At 40.4% G+C, this 14,850-nt stretch overlaps 1 protein-coding gene across 1 annotated transcript; it reads left to right on the top strand.

Moving 5' to 3' along the window:
* Positions 1-221: 221 nt before the first annotated feature.
* prkcda (protein kinase C, delta a) lies at positions 222-14,484 on the top strand. The gene is made up of 18 exons (XM_030421114.1): positions 222-373; positions 3,964-4,098; positions 4,244-4,443; positions 4,530-4,596; positions 5,335-5,491; positions 5,914-5,945; positions 6,181-6,266; positions 6,828-6,957; positions 7,036-7,136; positions 8,647-8,743; positions 8,906-9,036; positions 9,266-9,439; positions 9,532-9,623; positions 11,632-11,694; positions 12,572-12,710; positions 12,854-13,042; positions 13,241-13,369; positions 13,497-14,484. The coding sequence occupies exons 2-18, from the start codon at positions 3,990-3,992 to the stop codon at positions 13,653-13,655; spliced, it is 2,055 nt and encodes a 684-aa protein (XP_030276974.1). The 5' UTR covers positions 222-373; positions 3,964-3,989; the 3' UTR covers positions 13,656-14,484.
* The last annotated feature ends 366 nt before the right edge of the window (positions 14,485-14,850 follow it).

The raw sequence follows: 14,850 nt of genomic DNA, 5'->3' as shown, positions 1-14,850 counted from the left end.
TGGGAATTGGTTATATCAAGATGTGTGTAAATAATCCAAATCATGTGTAAAGTGCATTAAAGCAGGTAAAAGAAAAGGACATGTATTCAAAATAGGGCAACCGGCTGCTGCTGTATGTGTGTTTGTGTGTGTGTGTGAGAGAGAGAGAGAGAGAGAGAGAAACAGAGAGAGAAACAGAGAGAGAGAGTGTGTGTGTGTGTGTGTGTGCGCGCATAGCAGGTAAACGTCACAGCTTGCCGAGAAAGCCTCTGCGAGCGCGCGCCACACTTCCTCAATCGACGGAATCACGGAGCGAAAAAACCGAGAGGAAGAGAAAGATCAACTTTCGTCGCGCTGCGGTGAAAAAGAAACAGCACAGAGTTCGCAGGGCGAGGTGAGAGTGCTCCTTTAATTTGTTTTAAGTCGAGTTTTTCCCCAAAGAGTGTGGGTTTTTTTAGCGTCTGGAGTTTGTAGAAAGTTGCTCAAAGAAAAAGACAAACGCCCCCCCTCTCTTCTTCTTCTTTTATGCTTTTATCTGTGGGGAAACTAACTCGTTCAACCGTGACCGTTGGCGCTAACGTTAGCTAACTAGTTCTCTACAGTTTGACAGCTTTAACTTTCATGTCTACGCCTCGTCTGCGGCCATTAAAACAACAATCAACACTACTTAGCGAGCTGTTCTGATTGAAATGACTTTTTCGAGGAGTTTTGCCTCGTTTTTAAACACATTTAAACTTAAATGCTGCGACGGAATCTGTGGCCTGTCAATTTTTGACAGCGTTACGGGGTCAACTACGGGAAGAAATAAAAAAGACTGATTATTTAATCAAACATTGACAGGTGAGGTGTTGGGCTAAGACTAAAGTGACCTTGCCACCATCACTTGTGCTGTGACAGCTACCTACATTCAACCGCTGATAAAGCGGTGGTAGCCATAGCAACATGAGGAATTCGAGTCCAGGTCACAGATTCTCACGGGTCACAAAATATGTTGTAACGCAAGGAGGACTGCGGGCAGATCTGGACAGCAAAGATAGACATATCTTATTTTGAAATAAACCGCGGCGTTTGTGTGTCGTAAAGACACTGTGGTTGCAAACTGAGTCAGATGCAAGGTTGTGTCTGCGTTCAACCAACTGACGATCAACCACATCCTTCGGAGACAGTTGCAAAAATGAATTAAAATGCACTGACTGATTCTCGTTTGATGCCTGTTCTCACCAGACTGAATGCTCACAGTGTCATTGTAAAATTCTGAAACAGTTGCCCTGTACTTTGTGTTTAGGTTTTGAATTTCATGTGCAGGATTCAAAACCAGATACTCTATGTTCATGACTGTCGGCACTTGTGTGTTGGTATCTCTCTCTCTTTCTCTCTCTCTCTCTCTCTCTCTGTGTCACAGAGGTACATGCAGCAACTTGTTTGGTTTAGTGCTACAGCCTGCTGATTTGATTATAAGGTGCTCCTCAATAGTTTCAAGTTGTAATAGCATCCATATAGCAGATTACTGTACAAGCTCAGTGTATTTTTCTGTAGTTCACTTAACTCATTTGTCCTGTCAGGGATGTTAATGATTAATCGATTAATCGCTATTAAGAATTTGACCAGTTTAAAAAGGAATTAACTGACAATCAAGATGGACACAAATACATCAACACTATCTTACTACAGATTACAAAAACATGCTTATCTATATCACCTAAATAGAATCCAAAATACTACCATGAGAGAATGTAAATACAAGTCATTTTTAGTTTACAAAATGCCAAAAAACATTCTGTACAAACTGATATGATTACATTTTAGCCATTTGGTAGCTTCAAAATGTGTTGGATTTTGTTGGGCCAGTTGTTGGATTGTGCCAGACAGGAGCTCCATTATTAAAACAAGGTCATTATTTGGTGTTATTTAATGACTCAAGTATCTTAGTTCTGACTTAGATCTGGGACTTTAGGGCTTAATGTAATGTTTGTATAAGGTTCAGTATCCAGCACTCAGAGAAGCTGCTTATGCTATAACTGTTTTATATACACTATGAACCCAATACCAGTATTGTACTATATGTTATCTTATATTTTTAGGTGTTCAAATACAAGCATACATGTACAGGTCTTCTTTTTGTGTGATTATAGAGACTTTCAAGTCCAGATCCTTGTTGTTATGATATACAAACTAACTTAATGTATCTTCAGTAAACGTATTGCTACTCCTGCTAACAAAACACATTTGTGTTGGTCATAATAACTATACAATGAAATGAATTTTAATAAGGTTGAAGTTTACTAGTTACAGTTTACTGGTGCATGGGACATAAGTACTGAATTTAACAGATGGGACAATCGAAATTGCACATGAACAGTTTGCGAGGTAATCAATCACCACCGCCCTCAATCACACAGTGTGCTTGGTATTGACTAACTCCAAAAACCCTGACATCACAGCTCCCAGCAGCAGCGAATGAGCATGTGAGCGAGTGAACATGGTCGTTCATCACCCTCCCGTTTCAGTGCATACTGTTGTTTCTCTGTGTCTTACTTTTCTGGTCTCAGTGTGGGCGGTTATAGGTTTAGGATTGCGAATACCACCAAGGCCTACTGTGGTGCTCTGCATGCTTGTATTTGGATTAGTGACATGTTGAGGCTCGCTCTGCCTTTGTAGTTCAGGCAAACACCACCACTGTTGCAGCTGTAACCTTTTAGGAACTACAAGGCCGAAAAAAACACTGTGACATAGGAACTGAACAAGTGACAGAGGCGCAAATGATGCCATCACATGTGACATTGTGGTTGAATTTTACACAGAGAGGTGTGGAATTAACATAGCAGGCATATAAGACGGCATGGGTGTGACTAAAATGCCTGGGTGTCACCTTTTGTATGGCACTTATAGAAACTGGTGTTGCATAGAATGTTTTAGCAAAGTTGTGGCAGTGTCCTGTAAATCATGCATGTAGCAGCTAATGCCCAGCATGTAGGGTGATATCGATCTTTCACTAGTTTGTAACTATCAGGATTTATTTCACCTCTATTGCGCAGGGGGTGAAACTAGTTCTCATCATCTTTAACTGAATTGATTTAGAAAGAAATTTCACATATAATAATTGTAAAACTGAAAAAGCTAAATACAACAACATATATGTGAAATATAAATACCCAGTCTGAAATCTTTTTTTTTCAACAGCCAGCTCTGAAGTCAGATACAAAAAAACCTGATGGTGCTTCACAGAGAAAAAATGTGTCGCTGACAGAGGTGTAAAGATCTTTTGTGTCCCTTCTCCATGTCAGGGCGACTGTGTAGACATGTCTCAAATTGAGAAAAAGCACAGGAGTAGTAAATGAGAAATAGTGGTGCAGCCAGCCATTTGTTTTCCCAGTTTCTTTGAAATTCACTGTGGTTCAACAGAAGTCACTCTGTCTTTGCAGACACAGCTGTATGCTGTTTTTGTGTGCAAGTGCAGATGTCTGACTGGGTATCAGGAATATGTTTAAAATCTATTTCTGAGATGTCAATTAAAGGAGCCCTATCTTATCTTCATTTTTTCTGATAATGTTGCTCTCACAGTGTACATGGAAATTATGTGGTTTTTCAATTATACAGCACTTGTCTTAATGCTTAAATGTGAGCTGGCAGTAATGCTGCATGACAATATGCAACTTTGGGTATATAAGTCAGAACGCTCGTCAACGTCAGTCTTGGGGGGGACACGGACAGACGGTCATCAACTCCGTCAGCCGGGGGACGGACGCTTGTCACCGTCACGCGCGGAGTATAGCGCCGCTGACCTAGCGGTATAGCGGCGTTGCGCCGCTGTTCCACCGTCTGGGGAGAACCCTGCTTAGGCGGGAGGCAAAAACGCTTGGGCGCTGCGCCTAAGCCGTATAATGGCAGGGAAAACCCTGTAAGTGGATGTGATTTGTGTGTGTAACTTATGTGTCATTATAGATAAATGTTACCAGGGTAACACTGTGTTTGTCCATCTCTTAGAGTTGGTGACCTTGGTACTCGTCACCATGGCTCCTTTCTTGAGGATCGCCTTTAATTCGTATGACTTGGGCGTCCTGCCTCCTCTGGCCGACCCGCCCTTCTGTGCGATCAAGATGAAGGAGGCCTTGACAACTGGTGAGAAACTCTTTAATAGCCTACACCACCGTCTTCTACAGAAGTTGCCCCCTCTGTAAAAAAGCTGTTACTCCCGTCTTGTTTCCTGCACTTCAGAACTTAACAAGATTTTTTTTTCTCTGTCTATCTCTGTTCCTTTTTCTAGAACGAGGCAAAACCCTTGTTCAGCGGAAACCCACCATGTACCCGGCTTGGAAGGCCTGTTTTGATGCACACATATATGAGGGCCGTGTGCTCGAGGTTCTGCTGATGAAGACAGCTGAAGAGCCACTAGCTGAGGTCACTGTTGGAGTGTCTGTCCTTGCTGAGCGATGCAAGAAAGCCAACGGCCGTGCTGAGTTCTGGGTAGGACAATAGAGATGGTCATCTGTCACTGTAGGGCTCTAACTCAGGCTGTCTATGTGTAACTGTGTGTCTAACTGTGTGTTCAGGTGGATCTCCATCCCTCTGGGAAAGTGATGATGGCAGTGCAGTATTTTCTAGAGGGAGGGGATACAGGTAAAGGACAAAACACTCTACTTTCCTTTGTTCTTGGCACTTTGTAGGACTTGACTGTGTGGTTGCTTTGTTTTCTCTAGTTTGTCATTGTGCCACTCAAGCTCCTGTAATCTTGCCTACCAATCTTTCGTATTTCTGTGTAAAAGTAAATATGTCCTAAAAAGCATGTCATTGATAAGGGTCCATAACTCTGAATCAGATTCTAATTCAACTATTGCTAAACTCAGATTGGTACACATAGATATGGGACATCACCGTTTTTTCCTAACGGATACCTACACACGTCAAACCAGAGCAGAGACTAGACGACAAATGCAGAAATCACTCACATTGAATAAAAATAACTGCTCTAACTTTGTCAGAAAATGTTATGTTCATGTGGGATACTGTCTCTTAAGCATAAGAGGCTGATTAGATTAGTGTAGTGCAGGAATGTGGGTGAATAGTATGAAAGTGCTATACTATAAGTACTATAATTTCTATATATGTCTCTTACCTTTAGTATTAATCAAATATCCACTTACCATTTTAATACAACTTAATCAGTTGCACCACAACCACACTGATTACAATATCTGTCATTTTTGTATCCTTTTCAATTCTAACCCCCTACCCAAACCCCATATAGACATAGATATTATCATTAAGACTATCAGTTGTGACATACACATAATGACCTTTGTTGTTCCAATGCAGTGTTGTGAAATTACTTTTCGTGTTTTTTTGTCTTTCTGAAAGAGAGTAAGCAGGCTGCGAAGGAGGAAGAAGCTCCAACTCTGAACCGTAGACGAGGGGCCATCAAACAGGCCAAGATCCACTTCATAAAGAACCACGAGTTCATTGCCACATTCTTCAGACAGCCCACTTTCTGCTCCGTGTGCAGAGAATTTGTCTGGTCAGTCAGGCCTATGTTTCAGCCTTATAAGCAAAGCAAGGCAGCTAAAGGGGAACCCATAAACCAGCAATCAGATAAACAAACTAAAACACCAGACATGGGTGGATTAAAAACAGCTTTCGGGCACTTCCTGATATTTCTCAGCATTTCTGTCAAAGTGAGTTAGACGACCTGTTTTCTAGTGAATATGATAAAACAAAATGCCAACCTTTCCTTTTAGTTGTGCTGTCTGTAGAAGACCTCCACTATTTTACTAGGTTTTGGTCTCACTGAAGAGGAAGTTTGTATAAGAAGGAAACTTGATACGCAAATCAGCATGGGTGTACTGTGGTTGTGCATAAACAAGTGTTCAATCAGCAAACTATTCACATGATCAAAGAATGATACAAACTAACCTATTTGTGCCATCTCTTCTCCCACAGGGGACTCAACAAGCAAGGCTATAAATGCAGACGTAAGTGTACAGTAAAGAGAATCCTGTGTTTTGTGCAATACTTGAAATTGAAACACAATGCGTAGATGGTATACAGTATATAAAAACATTTGATTTTGACCATGAATAAAAATAGTTGGGTTAGGAATTATCTTTTGTAAGAATTTTGTCAGCATTCGGATGTGGCCAGTGTACAGGATGTGCTGAGATAGTGGATCAAAATATAACAAATGTCTTTTATCTCCTCTTTTATCAGAATGCAATGCAGCCATCCACAAGAAATGCATAGACAAAATCATCGGCAGATGTACTGGTACTGCTGCCAACAGTCGTGATACTGTGGTACGTATCACATATTTCTGCAGTACACCATGTACTATGAGCACTCTCCATATGTCTCAAAATTTCACATGAGTGTGGGCTTTTCTCACTCTGGTTTTTGCTGCTGTAGTGAAGTGTCCGTTCTCATCAGTATGAACAATGCTGGTAATATCACTGAACTTGCAAATGTTTTTCGTCAGAGTTTAATACAAAGGCACATACTACACATTTTATACTAGTCAGGGTCGACGTCCAATAAGATGCTGTATTCACCAAGCATCAGTATAGGTGGATAAAGGTGATCAAAGACCAACTAATCAAGAGAATGCCTCCACTCATGGTGTATGGTTTCAGAGAGACACTTAAAATCACAGTTGGAAGAAAAAAATATGTTGGTTTTTGTACTCACCAGTGTGGTCACTCCTGTCTGTATAAACTCTGATGTTGACGCAGAAGACAAAGCCAAAAAGAAAAAAGGATTAGGCAGGTGCACAGGCCTATGAAGTGCCAAAGGTCACTGGTTAGGATTGCTTTGCCGCCAATTGTCATTCATGTCATTAATGAATCCTTTTTTCTCCACAGTTCCAGAAGGAGCGCTTTAAAATTGACATGCCACACCGTTTCAAGACCAACAACTACATGAGTCCCACCTTCTGCGACCATTGTGGTAGTCTTCTGTGGGGTTTAGTCAAACAAGGCCTCAAGTGTGAAGGTATAGCGCGGATATGATTAAATAGTTGTTAGAATCTTAAGTGTACCTTTGTCCTTAACAGACTTTGTTTGTTTTTAGATTGTGCCATGAATGTCCATCACAAGTGTCAAGATAAAGTAGCCAATCTATGTGGTATCAACCAGAAACTACTAGCTGAAGCACTTACACAAGTCAGCCAGGTGAGTTCATGGAACTGGTCACAAGTCTTTTAATGCATGGTCAAATCAAGTGTCTTCAAGTATTTAGGTTGCAGCCAATGTAAAGTCTAAAGAATTTAGAAAAGTCCACGGCTGACTCAAGTATCGTACTGCCTAATTAAATTTTAGACTTTACACATATATTTTAGACTTTAGACTTTACACATAGGCTATATTAGATTATCTCTTACACTCTATACACTTGTATATTTGTTTTCATAAAACATTTACACATGTTTGTACTCACAAAAACAGCATTGTTATTAGTCTGGAGTCTGAAGTAAGCTTGGTAACACTTTATTTGGATGTTGTTCCAAGTCTGAGGGTGTTACTGAAATATCTGTTAAAAAATATACAACAAATAACCTTATAATTTTACCCTCTTAATGATAAAGTGGTGTTAAATGAAAATGATCAAAACATAATGAGAGCTATGTATTTATCAAACATTAGGTCTTATGTTGCATGCAGCTTTTTTGAATAAGGTGGTGCAATGAGTTTCTGTTATGGTGTGGAAGATGGAAGAAATTGTTAAATATTATCTGTTGTTATTGAGCTTCAAAGCAATGCACCACCAAAAATAAAGAGTCTGTATTTGACGACATGGAAATGAAACTCAACAATTAAGTATAGTTAAAAGAGTGGAAAGAAAGTTGATCATTGGGTCTCATTCTGACCAAGCTTGGTCTGACTGCTGCAATCGTGTCAGTTCAGCCTCTGACTTAACTGAGGAAACACCTTAGACTCTGATTATTTTCCCTCCGGACTCTCCTTTCTCCTCTCCTCTCTGTACATTCATGAAGTAATGTTCACTTACCCTCTAGTCGGCAGTCAAAAAGGACAAAGAGAGACATAACTCAGTACATCACACCTGACAGGGGAGGTCAGCAGCAACTCGAGGGCTTGCTGCTGCAATCAGGTTGTGAAGTGAGAGTGAAGATAAATCCACTTTTCAATCCAGAAAGTAAATAAACAATGAAACTCAGAGCGCTCCTTCCACCAGTAAATGGCTCCAGATCAGAGTAGAATGCAGTGTGACTGCTGGTGTTTATTTCTCCAGAGGCTCCAGCTCTGCTCCTGGCTCTACTGGCAGCTAAACAGCAGCTCGGTCCATCAGCTCTGCCTGGTCCACCCACACAACACTCAGCAAAGCCTCGCAATATTGCAACTTTTCCATGCAAAACTCCCAGCCTATGTTAACAAATTGTCGAGAATGTGACATCTGACCTTGATAGGAACCTTAACTTCCTGTCCTGGTGTGTTTAAGACTGGCTCGTTGTAGAACCCCCAGTACTCTTATTGTCTCTTGGTGACCTCTAAATATATGTAGTATACATGGGGGGCAGTTGGAGCACACACTTGTTTCAAGAGAAGAATCACCCAGAATGGGTGTATTGGATATGCTGCAGCTAGATGGGTAACCATTGCTGGGAAAGTAATTTGTCTGGCTGTTTCATGCTTATTGTTGCTTTTACATTTGCTATTCCATCAGAAATCGTCCACCCGCCGGTCAGATCCAAACCTGCCTAATCTGCCTGATATTGGAATCTATGATGAAGTCAGCAAGCTTGCTGGACTGGATGTCAATGGTTAGTGAGTGTTACCTTTTGTCTGCATGTACTTTCATGTGTTCATGTGAGCATTATAGGCTTTGTACTAATAATAATGCTTGCAAAATAATATGCAAAAAGTTTTCAATGTTTAAGATTATGAGTATCAGTAATTTCTATGTGTGGTACCTTGTCTATCAGATGGGTCGCCCTATGGCAGACTGTGGGAGGGGTCCAGCCCACGGTCTCAGTCTCGCATCACTCATCTGACCCGCGTCAATGTGGACAACTTCATCTTCCACAAGGTTTTGGGGAAAGGCAGCTTTGGCAAGGTACAAAGCAAAAATGCTAGTGTGAATTAAACTGTGAGACTTCTGATTCAGAAACCCAATCCAAGCATGAGTGAATCAACAACACTTAGTCAATAGTTGTCAAGTGTCATAAACACACTAGCAACGTCAGACCTCATGTTGAAATAATTGTCTGTATTTGGTGAAACTATGAGCTGTAGACAAGGTGTTTAAATGTCTCCTCTCCTCTCCTCTCCTCTCCTCTCCTCAGGTCCTCCTGGCTGAGCTGAAGGGTCGTGGAGAGTACTTTGCAGTAAAGGCTCTGAAGAAAGATGTGGTGCTGATGGATGACGATGTGGAGTGCACTATGGTAGAGAAGAGAGTCTTGGCTTTAGCCTGGGAAAACCCTTTCCTCACACACCTTTACTGTACCTTCCAGACCAAGGTAGGACCAAGGTAGTCCCATTACACCACAGTAGTATCTATCTCACTCTTTTTCCACCTCTACATCATACTCAAAGTGAAACTTGTCAACAGGAGCATCTGTTCTTTGTGATGGAGTATCTGAATGGAGGAGACTTGATGTTTCATATTCAGGAGAAAGGACGCTTTGAACTCTACAGAGCCACGTGAGTCACACCTGTCACACTGACATAAAAAGAAAGCGTTTGTGTAAAAAAACACACACTACCTGCCGTCATTACTCAGCCTGTTTGTGCTCCTGTAGCTATTTAGAATCTCACACATACAGAATCAGTGAGATGATGGAAAGCAGATGCCTAAAAAGAAGAGCCCATGTTTACTTTCCCTACTTTACTCCCCTCGTCTCTCTCAGATTATGTTTTTTTTCTTTACACGATTTACTGAACCCTGATGGGTGGGGGCTGCTCTGGTGTCCATTAGCCACCGCTCACTAGCAGACTGGCCTTGTAAGGAGTAAGCAGCTCTCAGTGCCTGTGTATTGTTTGTTTTTAGTGGTATCAGTTACTACCACCCACTTCTCTAATCATCCCACTGTGGGAATCCCTCCAGAAGAAAACAAGTGGCTCTCTGGTAAAACAGAGTGTTATGAACCTACGCCGCCACCAACACAAGTCTCACATTTACAAACATAGAGATGGAAGTGAATAATTTCTTCACAAGTGCTGTTAGAAACACAAATCTAGCAGCAAAGCAATAAAATAAAGATAAATAATTATCTTGTGTTTTTTGGAAACACAGCAACATTTGGGCTTTGAAGTTTATTTAGAAGTGTCTTGTTTTCCAGTAAATGGTGTAACCTGTATTGATTTCACCTTCTTGAAATCAGACAGAAATTGTTAAGAAAGCAGTCTTACCACAAGGATCCTTCAAAGCTTTTCTGGAGCTATTATTGTAAATAATTATCTTCATTTTTGAGCACTTTAAGCATAGACAAGTAAGAATGTGAGTAAGGTCTTTTATGGTGTTATGTTCTCAAGCTTGCGAGCAAAAGAATACACAAACTCAGCAGAAATGCACCTTAAAGGTGAACCAAAGCTAGTTTTATTTGACTCTAGTTATCAGAGAAAAACAAACGACAGGTTAATGCATTAACCAGCATTGTTTGTTTTTTTTTAAAAAAAGGGTTTCACATTATGAAAGCATGATCACTGACTCTAAAATGTGGTCTGCTGTTGAAGTTCCTGTAGTTAAACTGGTGGCTGCCTCCTGGACCCATGAGATGACAGGAGTAATTCTCTCCTTTGCAAATACAGACACCTGATCCTGTGTTGGCATCCACTAAAATCCTCCTCACTCAGTGACTGTATTCAGCCTGGATGGAAAATTGACCGTCAGTGACAGAGGGGAAAAGAGAGTGGGCTGTATCGTTATCTGACAAAGCATTCATTTTTAACAAAACATGAGTGTTCATGTTTGTTTACATTTCTGCTGCAAAATACTAAATAAGGTTGTGTGCTGCTGAACAATTTGTCACAGTGGAATGGAAATGGAATCTTCTGGATTTGGTTATGCAGTATTTTTCCTGAGGCAGCAAATGAACTGCAGAGTTTCCGGTGACCTCTTTATCAGCACAAAGGCCCTGTTCTCCCAGTGGCTACTGCTAACCTGTTGACCCGGTGCCGTAGAGATTCTACTCTGTCGTATCAGCGTTCCTCAGATAGCAGAGCAAACTCACGTACACCTTCTTACTTGCATCAAGACTTCATTTTCCATTCTGTTTTGTTTTTTAACTTGTTCTTTGAGAGCTACAGTATTTGTAAGGGGTTTAAGTGAGATGGATCAATGAATAAAACCAGACAGCCTATTCAGTCCTTGTCAGTCGGTCATTTACAGTGAACGACCAGTTATTGGGTTAGAGCGGAGGCTACTCTATCACCTCTCAGGAATCATTTCAGCTGACACAGATGACAAGAGAAGCTGGTTAGAGATAGGCTAATATTTCGCAGCGGCTCTCAGGTTTCACATTATGAGAGCGTTATTCACCAGTCTCCTACTCCATACAAATGTCCTCCTCAATAATTCAGCTCTACACTGAAATGTGTCTGCAGTGACACCAGTGTTCAGCTGCCAAATCTGTAGTGAGATAGCTGCAGCGTGGACCTGTAGCTTATCCCCGTAGATTAGAAGTTGATATCTGTCTGTCTGTCCCCCCAGGTTCTACTCTGCTGAGATCATTTGTGGCCTGCAGTTCTTACATACCAAAGGGATCATCTACAGGTCAGAGCAAACATATGTATGACATCTGGATGCACAGCACATCAACATTTACACTTAAATGACCATACTGGTAATTTTTCATGTTTCTGCAGATAAACTTAAACACAATATTCTTAATGTAACAACTGAGCATTTTTAATATATTCCCTGTGCTCCACTTTCTTGATTTCTGTGCAGTTGCAAGTGTGAAATTGTGTGTGATGTTAAAATGAACTTGAAAATTCTTAGATAATCCCACGCATTTTGACACTTTTTATTTTTTTGTCAAAGTTTCATTATTCTGTGGTTATGCAGCTGTTTGCAGGGACTGTTAAGAAAACTGTCCCTGTAGGTGCAGTTTGAAAAGTGGAGAAACAACAAATCATGGATTTTGTGAAGAAGAACATGTGAATTTTTTAATTTCTTGCAGAAAAAAATCTGACCTAAAAACCTCAGGAGTTGTGTTATTGATTGCTATAAACCATGTAAAAATAATATAACTTTTACAAAATGTCTTGCAACACAAAACCATAGTTGAACAAGTGGCTGCCTCGAAATTAAAAACTGTAAGGTATTCTTCTTGAAAATGCTCAGCAATAGCAATATGACAATTGCAAGTAAATGCAATGTATAATTACAGCATAAAACATGCAAAACCACTGGTATGGTTCTTGGATAAATACATTTTGTAAGATGTCAGTTATGAGGTTCTCTCTGGCTTGAGTGCTCTTCTAAGGCAGTGAACATTCAAGATTTCACAGTCCAGCCAGCACTTTTCTATCACATATTTAACCCTCTAAGAGTTAATTTAAAACATTAATTCAAACAAAAGAACTATCAAATCAAACATTATAATTGAAAAATCACAATCCTGCTGCTGCGATCGTTTTTTTCCCAGAGATCTGAAGTTAGATAATGTGATGCTGGATCATGAGGGACACATAAAGATCGCCGACTTCGGCATGTGCAAGGAGAACTTGTTCGGAGAGAATCGTGCTACAACTTTCTGTGGTACTCCCGACTATATTGCTCCAGAGGTGAAGTGTTTCATACCTACAGATATACTCCTGTTCTGAAATTTTCAATTCTGCAACTGATGAGCTTTTGTCATTCTGCATGTAAACAAGTGTCAATGTCTGTCTAGAACGAGTCTTATTCATGATATTGCGTTTCGACTCAGATCCTGCTGGGACAGAAATACTCCTTTTCTGTTGACTGGTGGTCATACGGGGTGTTGCTGTATGAAATGCTGGTTGGTCAGTCGCCTTTCCATGGAGATGATGAGGATGAGTTGTTTGAGTCCATTCGCATGGATACGCCCCACTATCCTCGCTGGATTAACAAGGAGGCCAAGGACCTGCTTGAGCGGGTCTGTACTTTTTATGCAGAATAAATCTGTTAAAGCGCACCATTGGACCTCTGCGAAAATCTAGTCTTTTGATGTTTCAAAGCTTGATTCTATAACTCTTGGGTTTATGAAATCTATTCAGATAAATTAATTAAGATGTTTTTGACATGTATTGGTGAACATTCCTTACTTGTTCTGTCGTACTTTGTTTTCCTTCAGTTGTTTGAGAGGGACCCCACACGCAGGCTAGGAATTGTGGGCAATATCCGTTTACATCCCTTCTTCAAGGTCATTAACTGGCAGGCTCTGGAGAGGAAAGAGGTTGATCCCCCCTTCAAACCCAAAGTGGTATGCCCCTCTCGCAAATGTTACCTAAAATTAAATTATGAAGAAATATGGATCATGTGCTGTGTTTCCATTATGTCTATAATCTGTGATGATTGCTTCACTTAGATATGTTTGTTGTCATTTACAGAAAGCACCGAATGATTGCAGCAACTTTGATCGCGAGTTTCTGAGTGAGAAGCCTCGTCTCTCCCACAGCGATAAGAACTTCATAGACTCCATGGATCAGACGGCGTTCTCTGGCTTCTCATTCATCAACCCTAAGATGGAGCACCTTTTAGAAAAGTGACCGCCGTAGTGACAGTCTGACCTGGGTAACATCCCTACTGCGCTCGGACAGTTCCCTTATTCTGTCACATTGTGAAACCTACAAATGAGTGAGCTGTTCAACAATCAGTATTTTTGTGACCTTGTCTTAAGCACAACATTTTCGCATTGGGTACGTGTAGAAATCAGTAAAAACGGGCCCGTGTACTGTATATATTGATGTAATTGTGCTTGTGTGCATGCTTGTTATTTGTCTAGGTTGTGAAGGCCTAAATGAGTAATACTATAAGGGCGGGAAGTTGAAAATCCTTACATTCCACTTGACGTCACTGCTACCATCCGCAGCCATTTTGTGTCCATTTTCGTAACACACAATGATAAATTAGGAGGCGGGAAAGAAACTGATGGGGATAAATTATGCTGTATACTAAAAAAATGTAGATGTGAAAATGAGATGGCTGCATGAATAGAGAACAGACTGACAAAAATCTTTAAATATAGATCAATTATGAATGTTAACTTTCTTTGGAACATCTGAATTCTTGGATAAATCATGTCTTTTGTGATTGACTCAACTGTGCCATGTAAAGAACAAATCTAATCAGAGTAACAGCTTATCTCAGCTGTATTGGAAGGTCTTGTCTGTGGATGGCTGCGGATTTGATGTATTCAAGTGCAAAAAGTTCAGTAAAGGTACTTGACATTAAACAATGAGTTGAGAGTTACTGTAATGCTGTATATAGACAATGTATATTTATATTGTTGTAACATGTATATTGGTTTGCTAAGGATGTACTTTTTTTTTACTGTCTCCATCTTTTACATCCGATTAAAAAACCATCAACTCCCAAGTCTGATTCGCAATTTATTATTTTTTTAACATACAGTTCACATTATCCTCATATCATGAACAATTAAGTTATCAAAAACAAGGACATTTTATAGAAATCAAGGCATACCTATGGTAAAAGGTTACAGGTAACAAATTAAGGTTTGTTGTATTTTAGTGTTTCTATATGAACATTGATTTTGGTGTGAGTTTGTACTAATGTGTTTTGGGTTTCAAAGATGTGGGGGGTTTTTTGTTAATTTTTTTCTGGCCTTTATATGGCTTTAATGATAGGACAAATGGAGATATGATAGGAAACAGGATGAGAGAGAGGGGGTGTGACACGTAGCAAAGGGCCCCAGGCCTTGAACCTGGGGCCACTGCAGCA

Source organism: Sparus aurata, chromosome 6 (assembly GCF_900880675.1).
Source record: "Sparus aurata chromosome 6, fSpaAur1.1, whole genome shotgun sequence".
Taxonomy (NCBI): Eukaryota; Metazoa; Chordata; class Actinopteri; order Spariformes; family Sparidae; genus Sparus; species Sparus aurata.
This window is presented reverse-complemented; position numbering and strand designations above follow the sequence as displayed.